Source organism: Nilaparvata lugens, chromosome 9 (assembly GCF_014356525.2).
Source record: "Nilaparvata lugens isolate BPH chromosome 9, ASM1435652v1, whole genome shotgun sequence".
Classification (NCBI taxonomy): Eukaryota; Metazoa; Arthropoda; class Insecta; order Hemiptera; family Delphacidae; genus Nilaparvata; species Nilaparvata lugens.
The window spans coordinates 16,666,173-16,688,755 of record NC_052512.1 but is presented as its reverse complement, the minus strand read 5'-3'; the positions used below and the strand labels follow the sequence as shown (position 1 = coordinate 16,688,755).

The following is a 22,583-nucleotide window of genomic DNA, read 5'->3' as shown; positions in this document are numbered from 1 at the left end:
CGTATTTCCTGTTAGACTACAATCAACAAAACTGGAAAATATTAATTGCTCTGATCAAGACAGTTTTCCGTTTGAGATATTCTCGAAAATCACTGAAGTGATACTGGGTAGATCTGCTCGTTAAAATTGCCTTGTTAACCCGACTTTTCCAGATTAAAAAGTTGACAAACTGATGTTTCATTATTTGTGACTAGCGGGTAACCCGTGCTTCGCAAGGGAACATTTTAAAACTAGACAAACTGAAAACTTGAAATCTTGAAGAATTGAAAATAGACCTATAACCATCCTCGGTTAATTAAGAATCTATATGCAGAATTTCAAGTTAATCCTCATCCACCTCCTTCTCCTCCTCCTTCTCCTACACTACTTCCTCACCCCCTCCTTCTCTTTCATCTCCTCCTTCTCCCACTCATACTCTTCTTCCTCCACCACCTCATCATACTTTTTCCCCAACATTCTTCTCAATGATTGTTCTCCTGTCTTTGTCTCTGACATAGATCCTTTTTCCTCTCCATCGTCCATTCCATTTCCCTCCAAACGTAATTCTGTTCTTGGCTCTCTCTCTCTCTCACACACACACACACTTCCTCTCTCTCTCTGAGAGCTCTATTCACCTATCCCAGCATCTAATCTGACAGCTATTTCTCAAGAGGATCGCCTTATTATTTCGCAGGTTTCATTGCTTTTATTCTTTCTCTCTCTCGTTGGGGTTGGGTGGCTGGAGTCCTAACTCCGCCCTTAATAAAGGCAATAAATTAATCTCTCTCCCTCTCTCTTCTCTCTCTCTAACTCTTTGGTAGAGTTTGTGGGAAGGATATTTTGAAAATCTTTCCGATAATGGACATTGATATGTCCAAAGCTCCGCCAATTTATGTAGATGCATTACAATATTATCTATTGTTATTCCAAATTGCTTTTTTCATATCATATACGGTTCAATCATTATTTTCTTAGTTTATATTATGTAAATTCATGTATAATATTGCTGTATTGTAAGCTATTGTATATAAGTGTATACAACATAACATCAACATAAATAAAGTACTCAATAAATCAACCAATCAATCCCTCTCTCTCTCTCTCACTCTCTCTCTCTCTCTCACTCCCTCTCTCTCTCTCTCTCTCTGAACATTGTATTCCAAATAACTCATTCTAATATGATTCATCTCATTCATTCATCCCATAATTCTAAGATTCAAATCAACTAGTTCTTTAACTTATTAAGTAGAGCTTCCTATTTAAACATTACTTCGAGTTTTAATTCCCAACAGCTCTATTCCATCACAACCCGGACGTGTGTTGATGGGAAGGGATTTTATATCCTTCTTAGAGAATCAAATCAAATCAAATCAAATTTTTATTCTCACAATTAACAAATAATATAGTACAGTTACAGTGCATTTATATATACCCTTACGTTATGAGAGACTCACATGTAGGCAAAAGCCTGTGTTTGTGAGAGCCTGGCGTAATTCGCTGAATTTAAAATCGATAAACTAAATTATGAAAATTGATATTTATAAACTAAATTGAGAAAAATACAGATTGAAAAAAAGATATGAGTAAATGTTGATATTATAGGCAGAAAAACAAATAATTGGCTGCAGAAACAGCCAGTTATAATTAATGACTAAAAGTTAGTAAAACTAAAAGGTAGATACAAGGTAGAATCGACAATTATTATTTGTTGAATACCGCCAATTTATGAAGTTACATCACAAAATTATATTATCGTTATTCTAATTGCATTCAATCTTTATTCTCATTGATTAATTAATTATACCTTGTAAAATTTGTTGAATAACTAGCATTACTGTCATATTAAATGTAAATTAGTGTATAAGCCAGTAAATATTGTAACATACATAAATAAAGAAATCGAATATAATCTTATCCGATGGAGAGGATATTTTTTTATATTCGTTTCACAGAATTGACAATTATTTGTTGAAACATCGCAGATTTATGTAGTTATATTACAATTTTATTGAAAGTTCTGAAGTCTAGAACTTAGCTGAATCCCGAGCTCGGTGACCGGCCCAGCTATCAAAATGAAAAAATCTGGTGTGGTGCACTCACACAACTTTCCTTGCCGTTATGAAAATTGATCAACTGACGCTAGTGTTCCCGCGCATCTCAGGTCTACTTTTCTAAGATCTGAGCCAGCTGGTTGTTTCAACAAGCTTAACCGATCTGTGCAAGTACTGCGAAATATTTATATATGCCTATTCCTACATCAGACTCATTCTCGCACACAGGCAGTAATGCCTCTGCGAGAGTAAATATTTCTATATAGTATATATTTATATATTTGTCTTATATATTCAAGGTCCCCTGAGTCCAAAAAAGTGTTTTTTGGGTATTGCTCTGTGTGTGTTGTGTGTGTGTGTGTGTGTGTGTGTGTGTGTGTGTGTGTGTGTGTGTGTGTGTGTGTGTGTGTGTGTGTGTAAGTGTATGTGCGTCTGTGTACGCGATATCTTATCTCCCAATTGACGGAATGACTTGAAATTTGGAACGTAAGGTCCTTCCCCTATTCCCCTATAAGGATCCGACACGAACAATTTCGACCAAATTCAATTCAAGATTGCGTCTAAAATGGCAAAAATGATGTCAAGAACAGGTGTTTTCAACAACGGCTCCCACGATTTTGATCGAATTTATACTTAAAATAGTCATTGATAAGCTCTATTAACTGCCACAAGTCCCATATCTGTAAAAATTTCAGGAGCTCTGCCCCATCTATGCAAATTATCAGGCTTCAGATATAATTAAAACAAAAAAATTCTAGTGGAAAGATTGCGCATGAAAATCTCTACAATTATTAATGTCAGTAACATTTTCTCCTAAAATTGAAAATAAGCTCGAAATTCGAGAAAATGTGATTATTCAATTGCAAACTGTTGGCAACTGTTGATTCTATTAAATGATTCACTATGAAGAGATAGCAGACCTCGTGTGTCTTCAGCGTTATTGCCCTGTCACCAGCTGGCTCAAATCTTTGAATAGTAGACTTGAGATGCGCGGGAACACCTGCGTCATGTGATCAATTTTCATAACGGCAAGGAAAGTTGTGAGAGTACGCCACACCAGATTTTTTTATTGTAGCGTTCAAAATTTCTTTCAATGTTTTTTTGTATTTTAGGCTAGGCAGCCAGGTAGAGAAGAATGTATCAATCGTAGAGAAAATTAATAAATTAAACCAACCTTCATAGAGTAAAAAATTAGCTTTATTTAAACCACATTTACACTTTAGAAAAACAGTTCTTAATATCTAATCTACCCGATAAATTACACCTGAGAAAACTTCTTCATTTTGATAGCTGGATTGTATACAAATCAAGAAACTTCAAAAAATGTCACCAGTAGAAAAGTTTTTTTAGCCTTTTCACAGCCTCATTATAATGATGACGATGATGATGATGATGATGATAATTATGACGATGATGATGATGATAATTACGATGATGATGATTTTGGAGAAGGCTGTATGCCGGGAAATACAAATAAAAGCCATCCAATGGAAACTTCCTTATTATGATGATGACAATGATGATGATGATAATTATGACGATGATGATGACGATGATGAATTTGGAGAAGGATGAATGCCGGGAAATACAAATAAAAGCCATCCAATGGAAACTTCCAGCACATCCGAATACTGTACTGTATTATCTAATTAAATATTACAAGATTTATCACAAATGTCCCGATCAATAAACTTTGGAGGTTACATGAGATAATATTATCATAGCTTCTCTACTTATGGCTCACACCAGCATTATTTATATACATTTATTTACACTCTCAAATCAGAGCCAATGTTTGTCTTACAAACTGACGACTCTTATTAAATTAAAACAAACAATACATAAGAGTAGGACAAATTTTATTTATTTCAACTGATCAAACAAAGATTTGAAGTTATATGTACATTTCCCACTTCCAGTGAGAAGACATTCATTTCATCTCGGATTTCAGTTGATCTCGAACTAGTCTCAGTTCCGCAAAATTTCACTTCGTCAAGTTCCCGTTGCTAAGTCCAGTAGATACAGTATATTCAGATGATAACCTATTATATTGAGCGAGCAATTTCTGTATTTATATATCTGGTTATTTTATATCTGGTTATTTTTATATCTGGCTATTTTTATATCTGGTTATTTATGTTTTACGGATCTCGAAATTGCTCTAACGATTTTCACGAAAGGAACATAGTAGTTTTATGATATAAAGATTCGATTGCACTAGGTCTCATTCTTTTGAAAACTTGCTGAATGACATTAAAAGGATAATTCATCCTTGTAATACAGATGATAATTTCGTCGTCTCTCGATAACAGAAGATGCGTGTGCCTGTGGGGGAGAGAGACAGAATTATTTCCAGCTGTGTAATCATAATCAATCAGCGAGAAATTTTATCTAGCTAGACAATTTTATCTAGCTGGACAATTTAATCGATTTGATCAACATAATCTGATTTGTTGACATGACAAGATAATCCTCCTAAACTAGAGTATATCATAATATTCAAAGTTGATCATTATTTGACAATTTCAAGTGATTAGTGAGTGTTATTTTGTTATTCAATTTGGTTTGTATAAAATCGAAATTATAATTTTTTTGTTTTCAAATGTTTAAACAGAAAATTGAACCTGAATTCAAGTGTATGGAACATAACCTACTTTCTGGACTATTTATAGTGTATTTATCAGAATTCGGGGAAAAACAGTTTTGGGCTGTGCCTGTTAGCCCTTCCCCAATCATTTTAAATAATTGTGTTCGGTTTATCAGAAGTCAATAAATAAATAACGAGCGAAGCTTGGTGCCCCGATATTTCATATTATACGAGTATTTGTAATAATAATATTGAGTGTCCTGGCTCGCTCAGGACTGGTGGATAGCGGTCAGATGTAAAAAACACAGTCCACTGTAGGAACGGAGGAGTGTATCGAGTATATCGATAAACGATATATAGATTGTCGATAAATTGATAGTATACAGCAAGCAGTGTATAAACGTATTGCAATGAAGAAAATACAGGTATTCAATTTATCGGCTCCCTTGTACATATTTTGATGTCATCCAAACTTTTTTCACACTAGATTCACATACCTAATAAAGTTAGCATCAGTTTGTTTTCTGCCAATAGACAAAGCAGATACCTCCATCATTTTCTAATCCCATCTCTCTGCTATATTGACAGGAATGTTTTTAGGCAACGTAGAAATACTAGTGATCCACTAGGTTAGAGAGCTCGCTCAACATTGTGATCTTTGAAACTATTAATTATACAGAGTTGGTGAAAATGATGGAAACAGGGAAATATTTCTTCTACAAGATTATTTTGACCGTAGGTTTCATTGAGGTTCCTATTTGAAATGGAAAATTACTCGGTCACTTCAACATCTTTGTCCCTCATATTCATGATACATGATTTCGATACAGAGTTCCAAGAGAGAATAAATGGCGAAAACCGCACATTGAGATCTCAACCCGTATCAGTTTGTTACTTCCCTTACCCTATCACCATAGGTGAGGAAAGTATTGCTTTCCGAAAAAAATTAAGGTACCCCAATTTCTAAATTTCTATACGTTTCAAGGTCCCCTGAGTCCAAAAAAGTGGTTTTTCGGTATTGGTCTTTATGTGTGTGTGTGTGTATGAGTGTATGTGCGTCTGTGTACACGATATCTCATCTCCCAGTTAACGGAATGACTTGAAATTTTAAACGTGAGGTCCTTAAACTATAAGGATCCGACACGAACAATTTCGATCAAATGCAATTCAAGATGGCGGATAAAATGGTGAAAATGTTGTCAAAAATAGGGTTCTTCTCGAAAACGGCTCCAACGATTTTGATCAAATTTTTATACCTATAATAGTCATTGATAAAGCTCTATCAAATGCCACAAGTCCCAAATCTGTAAAAACTCCAGGAGTTGCGCCCCATCTATGCAAAGTTTGATTCTAGATTTCCAATTATCAGGCTTCAGATACAATTTAAACAAAAAATTCCAAGTGGAAAAGATTGAGCATGAGAATCTATACAATTATTAATGTTTAGTAACATTTTCACCTAAAATTGAAAATAAGCTCGAAATTCGAGAAAATGTTATTATTTCAATTGAAAACAGACTGTTGGCAACTGTTGTTGATTCTATTAAATCATTCACTATGAAGAGATAGCAGACTTCGTGTGTCTCCATCGATATGTCCTGTCACCAGCTGGCTTGGATCTTTGAATAGTAGACTTGAGATGCGCGTGAACACTATCAGGTGATAAATTTTCATAACGTCAAGGAAAGTTGTGTGAGTGAGCCACACCAGATTTTTGATATAGAAGTTGTGAATAATAATTATGTTGCATATTATTAACCAGCTGAAATCATGTGTCAGCGACTGTGTGATAGCTTCCAAATTGCCTCAGCTGATGTTATGAATAGATAGAAAAACTGCAGTAATTGCATGCAATCCTATACTATTAAAAGAGCAATTTCTGTTTATATGTTTAGATGTTTTTATGTTTATATATATATATATATATATATATATATATATATATATAATATATATATATATATATATATATATATATATATATATGTATGTGACCGGATCTCGAAAACGGCTCTAACGATTCTCGCGAAATTTGGAACAAAGTAGGTTTATGATATGAAAATTCGATTACACTAAGTCTCAACCCTGAGATAACTCGCTGAAGGATATTAAAAGGATGAATATGTCCTTGGAAAAACAGCTGGAAATTTTGCCGTCTCTCGATACCTTAATGGAATTAAGTGAGCGAGTTCATGTGTGGGTTATTCCTCAGCTGATCTCACGAGAAGAATAGTTCAGCAAGAAAAACTTTTATTTTCGTTTATTTCTCTTTTTTTTATAAAACATGTTTAGGCCTACTTCAGAAATTACAAAATAGTAACTAGATGCTGTTAGTGTAGAATAGTACATAGTATATTAAAAAATATTGTAGCAAACGTATATCATTCTAAATCGAATTCATAGTATATCTATTTGTAATTGATGATGTGTTTTGTTTTTTGAAGTGTGAATTAATTTATAGTTATTTTGATGAGTGATAGTAGCTTAACCTAGATTTTGATTTGGACTGTAGTATGAATTTGAAAAGGGACAGTTTTGGGCATAAGCCTGTTGTGCCTCCTCATATAACTGTAATAACTGTACGACTGAGAATAATATGAATAAATAAATATAAACTATAAATTCAATCTTTCGTTACAAATTGTCTAGGCTTTTACACTCCAGAGCGAAGCTGGGTCCCCCGATATTGAATTCTTTAACTGACTATATATTATAAATCAAACAGTTTTTTCTTATGCACTTTCAATGTTATCTATATATCCTGAAAAAGGACGAAGGAGTGAGTCAATTTTGTTGTCCAACAAACTGGTAACGGGGTTCGAAGTGTTCAAAAATTGGAGCTGATTGATCAGTTCTTTCTAAAGTTATTATAGAACATACAAACAGGCGGACAACGACTTTGGCCTTCAGTAAGTCAAAAGTAAGAATTCGCTGACGCTCGTTCAATGAGATACAAAAATCAGATATGATGTACCCCGGGATGACTTGAATCACAGCTATTCAATATAGAAGATGGTGGGAGGGGAGAGGAAGCATGACAACAATGCTCTCCTGTAATGAAATCCAGTTAGCTTTGGAAGTTGCAGTAGTAATCTAGTCTAATCTAATCTAATCGCAAATTCAATTTCCAATATCTAAGAGATAAGACTTTTATCATTTATAGAATTTTGACATTTCTATTTCTAGTCACCTCTGGAATGTGATAGGCCTACTTGATAAATGTGAATCATCTCTTTTTCATAGACAAAATATGAGAGGAAATATTTTTATAGTATCTGGAAGGTATTAGTCGAGTAGTCGATCAACAATTCCATATATCTTGGAAATAAAACTATTATCATTTATTGAACAAGAAAAATAATGCTCACAATGAATTTATATTACAAGATCTATCGCCAAGATACTACTATAAATTGAATTTTCCAATATCCTCCAAGAAGGAAATCTGGAATAAATTCTTAAATAAATATGGAATCCTATACTATTAAACGAGCAACTTCTGTTCATATTTTTGTATTGCACCGGATCTCGAAAACAGTTTTCACGAAATTCAGAACATAATAGGTTTATAATATTAAGATTCGATTGCACTAGGTCTCATACCTGAGAAAACTCGCTGGAGGACATTAAAAGGATAGTTATTATTCATCCTTGGGAAAACAGCTGATAATAATTATTTCATCGTCTGTTGGTGATGGAAGTGAGTGAGCGAGTTCATGTGTGTGGGACTGTGTCAAGATTATGACTCAACTGTTGAACTTTTGTAATCATTCAATCAGGTACTTAGTGCCGGTTGCAATAAAGCCGGGTTATTTTCAATCCTGATTAATTCCAGTACATCCATCTTTTTGAAATGGTCTTCTCTGATTTGGTTCACGTGAAGTTAATCAGGATTAAAATTTAACCGGCTTTTATGCAACTGGGCCTTTGTGAGGGAAAATTTTACATTCCTCTGGGAATTAATCTCAATTTACTGTGATTAGATAGAACATTTCTGTATGAATGTTATTATAATTTCTTCTTTCGTAATACATTTTTTATGCTCTTGTTCTCCAGAGCGAAGTTCGGTCCCCGATATTAATTCTTGAATTGATTACACTTTACAGAAACTGCCTGTATTGGACTTGATTCAGATTCAAGAATATAATTTATTATTGATAGAAAATATTTCCTCTTATATTTTGTCTATCAAAGCAAGGTTCACATAATTATCAAGTGAGCATCGGAAGACAAAGGAATTTCTTGATTAATGTATACTATAATAAAGGGAAGAACTGGCTTATACACGTACGGGACAGAAGGTATTGACAGAAACGTCAACTAGCCAGAGTTTTAGCCAACTAACCAAGCAAAAAGCAAAGTTTTAGAAGATGATTAATAGGAGTTTTGGATGAAATCAGAACAATATTGTATTCCAATAGAAATGTATTATAAATAATAGGCTTTTGTTGCATTTCTGTACTTCTGATGCATTTCTATAAGACAAAACTAGTTTTGAAATTCAATAGAAATTCTAAGCCATCCTGCAATACAATAGAGATTAATCACAATAGTATAGAATAGAAGTTAGCATAGAAATGCAAGGGTTACACTGGAAATTGGAAGGAACTGGGAGAGAGAGAGAGAGAGGAGTGAGTGATAGAGTGAGAGGGAAGTTGAGGATTGTGTCAGATCCCGTTACAAGCTTTAAACGGTGGGTTTCTTTCAAGAACTATAGGCCTACACTAGCCAAATATATTTATTTATATAATATGAGCTATGTGGGAATGTACTGAAATATATAGTCAAACAGCAACCTGCTTCAAGAGGAAATAAGAGGAAATCATCGACAATGAGCACAGTCAAAAATTGTATTTAAAACATTCCCTCTAAATTCCATTCTCAATTGATTGGTAAGTTGTTGCAAAACTGGAAATGTCACACACAACACTACAGTTGCTGCAAAGTCGTAGGGAAATGCTTGAAAGCATGAAATTATATAAGGAATTGAAGAGAATTTGATGCTCTATAAAGCTCATAATCAGCTGTGTTTTTTTCAATGATTCTAAGAGGACAAAATTGGAAGCAAACGTGTTTCTTTCAAAAATGTCACACCTTAAGGACCGAAAATCATAAATCAGCTGACAAGTGATTACACGTGATGTGTGGAGAAGCCAGTCTATTGCTGTATTTCCATAAGGTCTATAGTTTCAATCATGTACTTGTGGATGAGAATACTGCGTGAGTTCCACTGTTCACAGAACTACTAGTTAAGATGGAATATTTTGTTGTAAATAACTAGTAGTTCTGTGAACAGTAGACCTCGCGCAGTTATAACGACGTCCCAAACCATAAGACATCTATAGTGAGGTCCACGTTATAATTGCAGTGGATAAAGATAGAAGAATAGCGATGCCGATTCTCTGCATTAAGTAATTATATTTTTACACTGTCAAAAAAATAATTTGAATCGTTGTGGACCTAGAAAAGGATAGTACCACCGGCTTTGTTGAATGATAGACAAGGATAGCAAAACCAAAGTTGATCAAATACAGTCATTATAACGTGGACCTTACTATAGGCGCCCAGACACGCTGTTATAAGTTCTTTGCATCCTATTTAATATAGTGCATAAAAATTGCATTAAATGAGGCATGCAATTTATAGTCTACACAGCTGCTAATTTTTTACCAAGTTAAATTGAGATATTGAATTGCATGCGTCATGGCATGCAATTTATAGTCAACTCGACAGCTGATTTATGATGAATAATTCTATAGTCTGAATTTCACTGTAATATTTGGCGTATGAAGGAGGCTCCTTTCTCCTTTTATATTATCCTTGAAATGCAAAATTTCCAAAAACCTTGTATATACGTCGACGCGCAATTTAAAAAGGAACATACCTGTCAAATTTCACGAAAATCTATTACCGCGTTTCGCCGTAAATGCGCAACATATAAACATTTAAACATTAAGAGAAATGCCAAACCGTCGACTTGAATCTTAGACCTCACTTCGCTCGGTCAATTATATTCATTTTTTATATTTTTCAATAATTTTATAATGAATTATCATAGTAAAGATGAAATAATTAGTTACTTAATTAATTATTCTACATTGTTGTAAAACGATCGGGCAACAGAGCAAAGCGAGAAAGAGATAGTGCTATCTATATATTTTATTTTTCAATAATTTCATAATAAAGATGGAATATTTTATCAATTAATTATCAATTTTACATTGTTGAAAGACGATCTGGCAACAGAGGAAAGCAGAGATAATGCTATATGCTTTGTTGAATGATAGACTAGAATATCCATTGCTATAGTGAGGTCCACGTTATAATGGCAGCGAATAAAGATAGAAGAATAGCGATGCCGATTCTCTGCATTAATTAATTATATTTCTACACTGTCAAAAACATAATTGGCATCGTTGAGGACCTAGAAAAGGATAGTACCACCGGCTTTGTCGAATGATAGACAAGGATAGCAAAACCAAAGTTGATCAAATACTGTCATAATAACGTGGACCTCACTATATGAAGTTGTTGGAATGAGAATGTTTAATAAATTAATTTCAACAAATTATTCTTTAAGATTAACTATTTTATACTATTATTTCTAGTATTCATGTTATTTCTTCTATGTAATATTTTACGTGTATGTTATTTGACTGGTGTTTCTTACATTACCCTCCATGTTATAATATAGGTTGACTATGTTTGCTAAACAATAATAATTTCTGACGTTGTCCATAAACTATTGTAATGATGACGGCAATAAAATTATATTTTGTTTATTTATATTTTTCAATAATTTTATAATGAATTCATAGTAAAGATGAAATAATTAGTTACTTAATTAATTATTCTACATTGTTGTAAAACGATCGGGCAACAGAGCAAAGCGAGAAAGAGATAGTGCTATCTATATATTTTATTTTTCAATAATTTCATAATAAAGATGGAATATTTTATCAATTAATTATCAATTTTACATTGTTGAAAGACGATCTGGCAACAGAGGAAAGCAGAGATAATGCTATATGCTTTGTTGAATGATAGACTAGAATATCCATTGCTATAGTGAGGTCCACGTTATAATGGCAGCGAATAAAGATAGAAGAATAGCGATGCCGATTCTCTGCATTAATTAATTATATTTCTACACTGTCAAAAACATAATTGGCATCGTTGAGGACCTAGAAAAGGATAGTACCACCGGCTTTGTCGAATGATAGACAAGGATAGCAAAACCAAAGTTGATCAAATACTGTCATAATAACGTGGACCTCACTATATGAAGTTGTTGGAATGAGAATGTTTAATAAATAATTTCAACAAATTATTCTTAAGATTAACTATTTTATACTATTATTTCTAGTATTCATGTTATTTCTTCTATGTAATATTTTACGTGTATGTTATTTTGACTGGTGTTTCTTACATTAACCCTCCATGTTATAATATAGGTTGACTATGTTTGCTAAACAATAATAATTTCTGACGTTGTCCATAACTATTGTAATGATGACGGCAATAAAATTATATTTTGTTTATTTATATTTTTCAATAATTTTATAATGAATTTTCATAGTAAAGATGAAATATTTAGTTACTTAATTAATTATTCTACATTGTTGAAAGACGATCTGGCAACAGAGGAAAGCAAGAAAGAGATAGTGCTAACTGCTTTGTTGAGTGATAGACTAGGATAGCCATAGCAATACCATTGCTAAACAAAACACTGCCATTATAACGTGGACCTCACTTTAAAGAAGTTGGAGTCAGTCACTCACCCCAGCTGATGGATGCCTCGGTGCCGAATACATGTTCATAGAACACACCTCATCACTAGAAACACACACAACCAAACACTTTCACACAAACTGATACACATCGTAATAAATAATCGACATTGTTGCCCAATAACCACACATTATGAACACGTTAATTTAAATTCGCAGAAGACGCTAACATAGAGCACTACTGCTTTTCACGCTTGTTCTGTGAAGACTGAGCTTCGGAACAGTTCGGCAAACATCGGTCGAAGTTCCGAAGTGTGATTTGTGTGTTGGTGGGAGTGCGCGTGCATGCTGGTGCGTAGGAATGGCAGAGAGCGGTTTGGGGGCCCTAATGGCATAATAGGCCACGTGGTCTGGTGAGAAGGAGCCCCACATCGAAACCGACCAATGGGAACGCTGCTTTCTGGTTCAGGGTCCCCCCACCACCTAGTGACAAGCACTCCACGTGGAGTCCTTCCGTTCATCATAGCTATGCAGAGCATGTTGATGATGAGGATTTTGAGGAGGTGATGGAATAGTCGGAGGAGGAATACGTGCTGAGGGAGGGGTTGAAGAAGAAGAAGAAGAAGAAGAAGAGGAACAGATATCACCTTCTCCTTGTCAACCTATATCTAAAGCTATATATTTATGTAGCTATAGGCTACTCTTCTTCTTCGTATTCTCCTTCTATTCCATCTATATAGATATGTAGCTGTAGTTATCTATAGCTACATATCTATATAGATATTTAGATATGAAGGAAGAGAGGAGAAGACGAGCTATATATAGCTGCCTATAGCTACATAAATATATAGCTTTAGATATAGGAGGACAAGGAGAAGGTGAAATAGAAAAAGAAGAAGAAGAAGGAGGAGGAGAAGAAGAAAAAGAAATGGTGACGGAGAAGAAGGAGAGGGTAAGAAGAAGAAGATATATTAAAGCTATAGTTATCTACATATCTATATAGCTATGGTTGTGTTGTGGAGATGAAAGGTGGAAGAGAAGGTTGTGAAGAAGAAGAGAAGAGCTATATATAGCAGTCTATAGCTTCATATAATATATAGCTATGGATGTAGGATGACAAGGATAAGGTGAAATAGAAAAAGAAGAAAAAGGAGAAGAAGAAGAGGAATGATGAGGAGGATGAGGAGAAGAGGAAGAGAAAGAAGATGATGAGGGAGAGGAAGAAGAAGAAGAAGAAGAAGAAGAAGAAGAGGGTGGGAGGAGGGTGAGGGAGGAAGAGGATGAAGGAAGAGAAGAAGAGGAGAAGAAGAAGAAGAAGAAGAGGAGGAGGAAGACGAGGAAGAAGAAGAAGAAGAAGAAGAAGAAGAAGAAGAAGAAGAACAACAACAACAAACAATAGATATAGAGCTCTATATCTACATATATATATATCCAGCTATCGTATCCCAACATCCTCTACACCAACACACAGACTCATAATAATATATAGATATACTGACACTAGTGCCGAATCCTCACCCTCAATCACTATTAAACAACTCACACAATGACACAGGCACACTCACCAACGCGCACGAGCCAGCTTTGTGTGAGTTTACGAGACTCGTTGACACGCAGAGAGCGAGAGGGAATACCTCTATTTTCAATGAATTATTTTTATCATTACTTTTGGAAATAAGTACGATTTTTTCTAAATAATATTACCCTATCAATCCTAGGTGTGTGTGTTATGAGAGGAGGTGGATTGATTGATTGATTGAGTAGCCTACTTTATTTATGTAGATTACAATATATACTGGCTTATACACTTATATACAATAGCTTACAATACAGCAAAATTATAGATGAATTTACATAATATAGACTAAGAAAATATTATTGAACTGTATATGATATGAAATAGTTATTTGTGCAACTAGTGCGCAAAGTGATAGTTTGCTGCACCGAAAGAAACGTTTACGCCCGAGCCGTAGGCGAGGGCGGAATGGTTCTTGAGTGCAGCAGAGGAACTTTGCGCACGTATTTCACATTAAGTTTTTCCTACAGTTACCATTGAATATGAAAAGTGGGTAATTATGGGTAAAATTGCCTGAAATCCATCAAATGTTTTCTGTGTAATTTTATTATTGATAAAAACCTAATTATTGTCAAATTGAATAAAAATGTTGTCCTTGGTTATAATAATGATTAATAATTTGCGCGTTGTGCTTGGTTGCACCTCTGCTCACTATAGCAGCCACAGCAGTCACTGTTACCAACTTCATTTTGATTTTGCTGCACTGTTGCTCCATATAACCTACTAAGTATTTTGCGTTGCCATGTTGCAAATCTGGAGTGCAGAAAATTTTTCCCGCACTAGAGCGGAAAGTGATTCTTTGCGTTCTGTAATCAGTGCAGCAATGGCCACTTTTCAACGTAACTGTAGGAAAAAGCAATTTGTAATATAATAACTATAGATAATAATCATATTGTTAATGCATCTACATAAATTGGCGGAGCTTTGGACATATCAATGTCCATTCTTCGGAAAGAATATTAAAAATATCCTCCCCACTAACTCTCTACCAAAAAGTGGAGGGGTAGAAGGAGGAGGAGGTGGTGGAGAAGGAGGGTAGGAGGTGGATGATGAGGAGGAGGAGGTTAGGAGGTAGAGGAGTTGGTGGAGGAGGAGTAAGATGAGGAGGAAGGAAGGAGGAGGTGGAGGAGGAGGAGGAGGAGGAGTAGGAGGAGGAGGGTTAAGAGGTGGAGGTTTTTTCTAAAGAATGTTACCCTATGAATCCTAGGTGTGTGTGTAATGAGAGGAGGAGGATTGGTAGGAAAAGTGGGAGGAGGAGGAGGAGGAGGTTATGAGGAGGAGGAGGAGGTTAGGAGGTGGTGGAGGTGGAGGAGGAGGAGTGGTGAGAGGTGGAGGAGTAAGAGGAGGAGGGGTAAGAGGCGGAGGAGTAGGATGAGGAGTGAAAGAGGTGGGAAAGAGGAGGAGGAGGGTAGGAAGTTTTGGAGGAGGATGAGGAGGAGGATGAGGAGTTGGAACAGGTGGAGGAGTAGGAAGAGGAGCATCATATATATAAACTAGCCGTCAGGCTCGCTTCGCTCGCCATATCCGTCTAGCCAGGGGGCTCCACCCCCTGGACCCCCGACTGGATCGTCCAAGAATGAGATCAGCAGGCTCGCTTCGCTCGCCTGCATTTTTCATTTGAGCATTTTTATCATATGTTAGGACGATCCAGTTGGGGGTCCAGACTAAACAAACGTCTGGCTAAACGGATATGGCGAGCGAAGTGAGCCTGACGGCTAGTAATATAATATTCCCTCTGATTGAATCAGCAGTGCCCAATCAATTTTTCCGCGATAAATGCATTTCAATCTTCAACTTGGTGCCAACCTAACAAAGTCAACTCAACTTAATGCCAACCTGACGAAATTATTAATTTAGTTACCAGTTAACAACTGTTTCGAAGAGGTACTCTCTCTAGATTATAGTTCTATATTAACATATGGTATGGCCTTTTTTCAATTATAATAAAGAGAATAAGAAGAATATACATGCTAAAAGACGAACTTTAAACCCTTAAAAACCCTTAGAGTTAAATATTGCCAAAAGATTTCTTAGTGCGCTCTAAAGGGTCAACTGAACATACCTACCAAATTTGAACGTTTTTGGTCCGGTAGATTTTAGTTCTACGAGTGAGTGAGTGATTCAGTCAGTCAGTGAGTGAGTGCCATTTCGCTTATATATATATATATATATATATATATATATATAATATATATATATATATTAGATATAGATATAATTTATGAGCAATTAGATACCTTAATTATAGGTATTTAATTGCTCATTAAATGGTATTTACGAACTATGATACGGAAGTAAGCCTTCCTATAAGTAAATTTTGTTGGTATACACTAATCAAGGTACACGTTATAATGACAGTATTTGATTACCTTTGATGTTGCTATCCTTGTCTATCATTCGACATAGCAGGTAGTACTATCCTTTTCTAGCTGCCAATATTAGTCCAGTCACTATATACATTGATGCATGCAATTTTATATTGTGGTTCTGATTTTTAAATATATTATTTGGGTACATGAAAGAAGTCCAGAACCAATTTCTTCATGCAAATTTTCCTTATGCTAGATACAGAATGGCCCAAAAACCTCGTATTTTCGGCTCATTTTCCAGTTTTCAGCTATTTCTGTCAAATCTCGTAATCGGACAGAAAAATTTGCTCTTGTCTTGTTTTTAGATTATAAAATTCTGGATAAAATGAGATCATTCGGAGCTCTTTATCTCTAACAAGTACTGAGTTATGATTTTTCAAAAATGAGTGAAATTTGAAGAAAAAATCAATTTTGATGAATTTTAGATTTTGATCAACAATATCTTCTGATTTATACCATTTAGGGCCGTTTGCACAGTCAAAGCTTAAACTGAATTTAATCAGCTGTTGGCTTAAACTCAAAATGAAACAAATAATAACAAACGAGACTTGATACGGATTTAATCCACTTTAAAAAGAAATTTAGTTTAAACTGTCACTGTGCAAACGGCCCCTAGATGTTTAATTCAAAATCCCTCTGGGCGTATTTTTGTGCTCTACAATCTGAGATCAGGTAGAGCGCTCGATCTCATATAGATTTCCAGGTACACCTGACAACAATGCTCCTTGTTTTGTGAAAAACACCTAATTTTAAGCTTCAACCATCATCATCAACTACATTCTCCTAACATTGATATTTCGAAATTTATTGTTGAGTGTACTTAAGCCCACATTCCAAATCACAAAAAATGGCCAATTTCTATATTCAAAGCTATGTATCACGGTAACCCCTTATTATAAAAATCATAACTTGATCAATACAAAGGAGCAATGTTGTCAGGTGTAGGCTACCTGGAAATCTATATGAGATCGAGCGCTCTACCTGATCTTCAGATTGTAGAGCACAAAAATACGCCCAGAGGGATTTTGAATTATACATCTAAGTGGTAACAATCAGAAGATATTGTTGATCAAAATATAAAATTCATCACAATTGATTTTTTTCTTCAAATTTCACTCATTTTTGAAAAATCATAACTCAGTACTTGTTGGAGATAGAGAATTCCGAATGATCTCATTTTATCCAGAATTTTATAATCTAAAAACAAGGCAAGAGCAAATTTTTCTGTCCGATTACAAGATTTGACAGAAATAGCTGAAAACTGGAAAATGAGCCGAAAATACGAGGTTTTTGGGCCACTCTGTATCTAGCACAAGGAAATTTTGCATGAAGAAATTGGTTCGGGACTTCTCTTATGTACCCAAATAATATACTAGTAGTTCTGCAAACAGTAGACCTCGCTCATGAATACAACTTTCAATCTGATGAAAAGGGCCAGTACAGTAAGTACAGTATATTGTGAAGATTTAGCCATGATTGTCATCTATTATTTTCTCCATTGAAAGTGTTAGAGACACTGTTTCCAGGGACACCGGACTTATCAAGAAGTACTTTTATATGAAATACATACCTTTTAAATGAAAAAACTAAGAAATTGTCAAAAAACAACAGATTTATTGATACTCACAAAGATCGGTTTCGGTCATTATCAGTGTTTATCGGAGATTGACAATGGTGTAATTACCGAAACCGGTATTTCTAAGTATCAATAAATCTGTGGTTTTTTGACAATTTCTTGGTCTTTTTAATTCAAGTTAATAATTACCACAATATCAACTTCTCAACTACACAAAAAGGAAAAAATTACCTTTATACTTACATACACATTTTTCTCTCAACTGCAGTATTGGACTCCAATATAATAAAGATTTTTTTAAATAATTTATCCAATTAGTTTGTTAAATCAATCTAATAATAATATAATAATGATAATAATAATAATAATAATAATAATAATAATAATAATAAGATGATTCAATTTAATTATTCTATCTCAACATAATAGTTTATTTTATTATGATATATTTTTAGAATAAGATAAAACAATATTAGTATTATCTGCAAAAAAAATCTGGCAGGAACGCGAATTGAACCTGGGTCCTACAGAGTGACAGACCACGGTTAAACCGACTCACCCGCCATGTTCTCGTTAGAATAGATGCGAAAAAGTATGATAATGAATCGCTCTATGTTCAAAGACACATCCTTTCTGGATTGAGGTTAGTTTGGTTTTTCAAATATTACCAAAAAACCGGAGGTCTTACCAAAAATCGTTACACATACGTTTCTGCGCCTTGTTTCAAAGAACTTGTATACCAAATTTCATCCAAATCGGACAATAACTGCGGTACAAACAAACAAACAAACAGACAAAAGCCGATCGAGTCGAAACTAAGACCTCAGCTTCGCTTCGGTCAAAAAAGAATGATCATGGTTCATGGACAACACCCAATCATAGATTTTCTCCCAATGTATAACTCTGTAGCATAGCCTAATAATGAGGTCCACGTTATAATGGCAGTGTTTGATTAGCAATGGTATTGCTATCCTTGTCTATCATTCAACAAAGCGGATAGCACTATCTCTTACTCGCTCTGCTCTGTTGTCTAATCGTCTTTCAATAATGTAGAATTATTAATGGATTAACAAAATATATCATCTTAATTATGAAAACTCATTGTAAAATTATTGGAAAATATAATTTCTTGCTCAATAAAATATAATTGATCATTTTGAACGAGAATGAACAGTTAATATTACATCTATAAACCTGTATCAGCTACCGTCTATAGAAGGCATTAACAAGACAGAGGTTCGGCAACGTTTTCCTCCTATCTTTCTCCACTGCCATTATAACGTGGACCTCACTATAGATGAAAATTCGGTAAGCGCTGCTATTCATAAATTATTAGGATTTTCGTTTAATGATGAAAATTATTAGTTTAATCTTATTATTTGGCCAGTCCAAATAATGTTCAAAATTAAAAATTTGAAATGTTTAATTGGATACTTTATATTTGATAAATTCCAAATAAATCGATATTGAAGCAAGATATTCTATAGTATAGATATTCTATATTTGTGATTTTTCTGGCATCAAATTTAGCAAGTTTTTTAAATGTTTCTCAATTAATTAATCATTCTTCAAGTGTAATAATAGTAATCCATTCCATTTACTGATCAACCCAGATACAAATTTTTACTTTCCTTGCCCTGTTACCATAGGTAAGGAAAGTATTGCTTTCCGAAAAAAATTATGGTACCCCAAATTCTAAATATATATACGTTTCAAGGTCTGTATGTGAGTGTGTGTGTGTGTGTTGTGTGTGTGTGTGTGTGTGTGTGTGTGTGTGTGTGGTGTGTGTGGTGTGTGTGTGTGTGTGTATAAGTGTATGTGCGTCTGTGTACGCGATATCTCATCTCCCAATAACCGAATGACTTGAAATTTGGAACGTAAGGTCCTTACAATATAAGGATCCGACACGAACAATTTCGATCGAATGCGATTCTAGATAGCGGCTAAAATGGCGAAAATGTTGTCAAAAAAGGGTTTTTCGCGATTTTCTCGGATCGGCTCCAACGATTTTTATTGAAGCTATACATAAAATAGTCATCGATAAGCTCTATCAACTGCCACAAGTCCCATATCTGTAAAAATTTCAGGAGCTTCGCCCCATCTATGCAAAGTTTGATTTTAAATTTTCAATTATCAGGCTTCAGATACAATTTGAACAAAAAATTTCGAGTGGAAAAGATTGAGCATGAGAATCTCTACAATTGATGTTGTCACGTGGTATTTTAGCACCACAAAATATTTTTGAAATGAACTATTGAACCGTAATGGAATTATAAAATGGAAAAGAAAGTTAACCTAGTCAAAGAACCACTCAAGTAAAATCGAATGTTGTTAGCGATAAAGAATAATCGTATTATCTAAAATTATAAGAAAAAAAAACATGTATAACTGTGATTCAACAACTAATGAGGATCCATTGGCAGATTTAAAAATTATAAAGCGGCTCATTTATTATTGGCAGATCATAAAAAAGGTTAGAATTATTTGTTTACACTTTTAAATGAATCAATCGATCTAGAATAAATCGATAGTTATTTGAATCAATACCTAGTGAATCAGCTGATTGTTTGATCAACCAGTATAGGTTGAATTATAAAGTTTACTCACAAAAGATGTATTATGTATACTAAGGAAAGTTTATGTAAATAAATAGGGACAACTATTATTGCTGTATAAATATTTATTACAATCTAAAAAAGCACGAAAATCAAGAGTATACAAAACTCGTATAAAAAACTAAATATATATATTACATGTTAACATTGTATATCGCGATTTATTTATCAGAATAGTTTAAGACAATCACTCCGTATATTTATATAAATATTTTTATTTATTTTTTTCTATTATAAAGTTGAAGAAGCCCTGATTCTGAAGCAACCAATTGTATTGAGTTTGCTAAATTAAAAGCCAATCAGAAAGAAGCTTACAAATCGTTCAAGGAAGAGATAAAATTTTTCTGAAAACCACTTTCTTCTGGCTTGTGATCTCGTTCTGAAAGGATGAACATGGAGATTAGGGTCTTCCTTCTTGTTAAAGTTTAAAAATTATCAAGCCAATCCCTCTATTAAATGTGAAATATTTGTAATTAATGTTAAATTATCTGTGAACTCAGTGTTGTTGAAGAGTTCGTAATTGTAATCAATTCCCATAAATATATCTTTAATACGGAAAGAAATCTATAAGAAATCTGGACCACGCTCGAGCCCAGCCGAGACGAAAAGGACCTGCACAATTAATTATTGGAAATAATTAATTTATTCTACAAGACCTCCAAGAACATCATTACTGTGAGTGTTTGTTCAAACGAGCTCGTTTAGGAAAGGCCTCTTTTTTATTAGAGTTGGGGAATTAATCAAAGCGCTATATAAATGAATTCGAATCAAAGAAATTTTGCAACGTGTTGAGTGCTATCACATAGTTTATAAGAACGTTTTATAAATTTATTTGATATATGTAGGAAGCTTACTTCCATGCACGGCACAAACTCATAAAAAACCCTGAGATTTTATTTTTTAAATATCAATTTTATTTATTATTATTTGCTAATTGATCAAAACATGTCTTATTAAATCTACAGACCAGGCAGGTTTTAAATTGTAGAATTCTGAATTGACTGGAAGTCCAAGTATCAGTATTAAATATAATATATTATATATTTTAAAGCCCACAATTGTGAATGCTAGTAAACTTTGTGATAATTATTCAAATATTAGAAAAGAATTTATTTAAAGAAAGTTATAGATATAAGAATATTTTATGTACATTGTTTTATGGGAATATATTTTGTGTTTTATGTCAGCATACAAAATCATAGAAGTTTATTTTATCCTAATTCATCTCGTGATATACAGTTTGGGCTATCTCAGTACCAAGAAAAAATATTCTGCAGCATATAAAATTAGTAAACCAATTAATATCGATCTTATTAGGAGCACTCAGTATTTATCATCCTTTGATGATAATCAAACTAGTCCGCCAGAAAAAACATATTGATAATTATATTAATAAGGTTCCAGTTATATCATATAAGGATCCAGAGAGCTTCAAGAACTGGCGTTGTAAGTTCTAAGGAATTTCAGAAGGATAAATTGGTGGATACCTGTATTCATGGTGAGCGTTTTAAGGATCAACTAGAAAAAACCATAGTTGGTCTTCATTATTCTCTATTGTATACATGGTTACTGATAATCAGTCATCAACTATTCTTTTGATTTCCTCATTGGTATTCTTCAAGAACTTCATAGAAGCAGCGGTAAGAATCAATAATCACCGATCATTGAACCTTATGTTGATTAATTGTATTTGGAAAATTCATGTATCTACCACTGAGCTAGAACTGCGGTTTGAGCCCAGCAATTTTGCGAGCCGGACGGCCTTAATTATTTGTGAATTTATTCACAAATTAGGGACTTTAGCAACTGCTCTTGCAAATATCAAAAGCACCATTTTACAATGTCTCGTAACATTTTCACCTAGAATTAAAAATAATATCGAAATTCGAGAAAATGTGATTATCTAATTGCAAACTGTTGGCAACTGTTGATTCTATTGAATGATTCACTATGAAGAGATAGCAGACATCGTGTGCCTCCAGCGTATTGTCCTGTCACCAGCTGGCTCGGATCTTTAAATAGTAGACTTGAGAGGCGCGTGAGCACTAGCGTCAGTGGATCAATTTTCGTAACGGCAAGGAAAGTTGTGTGAGTGCACCA

At 34.1% G+C, this 22,583-nt stretch overlaps 1 protein-coding gene across 10 annotated transcripts in view; it reads right to left on the bottom strand.

Moving 5' to 3' along the window:
* Window positions 1-12,613, bottom strand: part of LOC111053289 (protein groucho) — a 107,339-nt gene extending 94,726 nt beyond the window's left edge. For all 10 annotated transcript variants that reach the window (XM_039435571.1, XM_039435563.1, XM_039435569.1 and 7 more), the window contains exon 1: window positions 12,399-12,613. In XM_039435571.1, the coding sequence (XP_039291505.1) occupies window positions 12,399-12,437 (39 nt within the window). In that variant the 5' untranslated portion in view covers window positions 12,438-12,613. The remainder of the gene's footprint in view (window positions 1-12,398) is intronic.
* Between the last annotated feature and the right edge of the window lie 9,970 nt (window positions 12,614-22,583).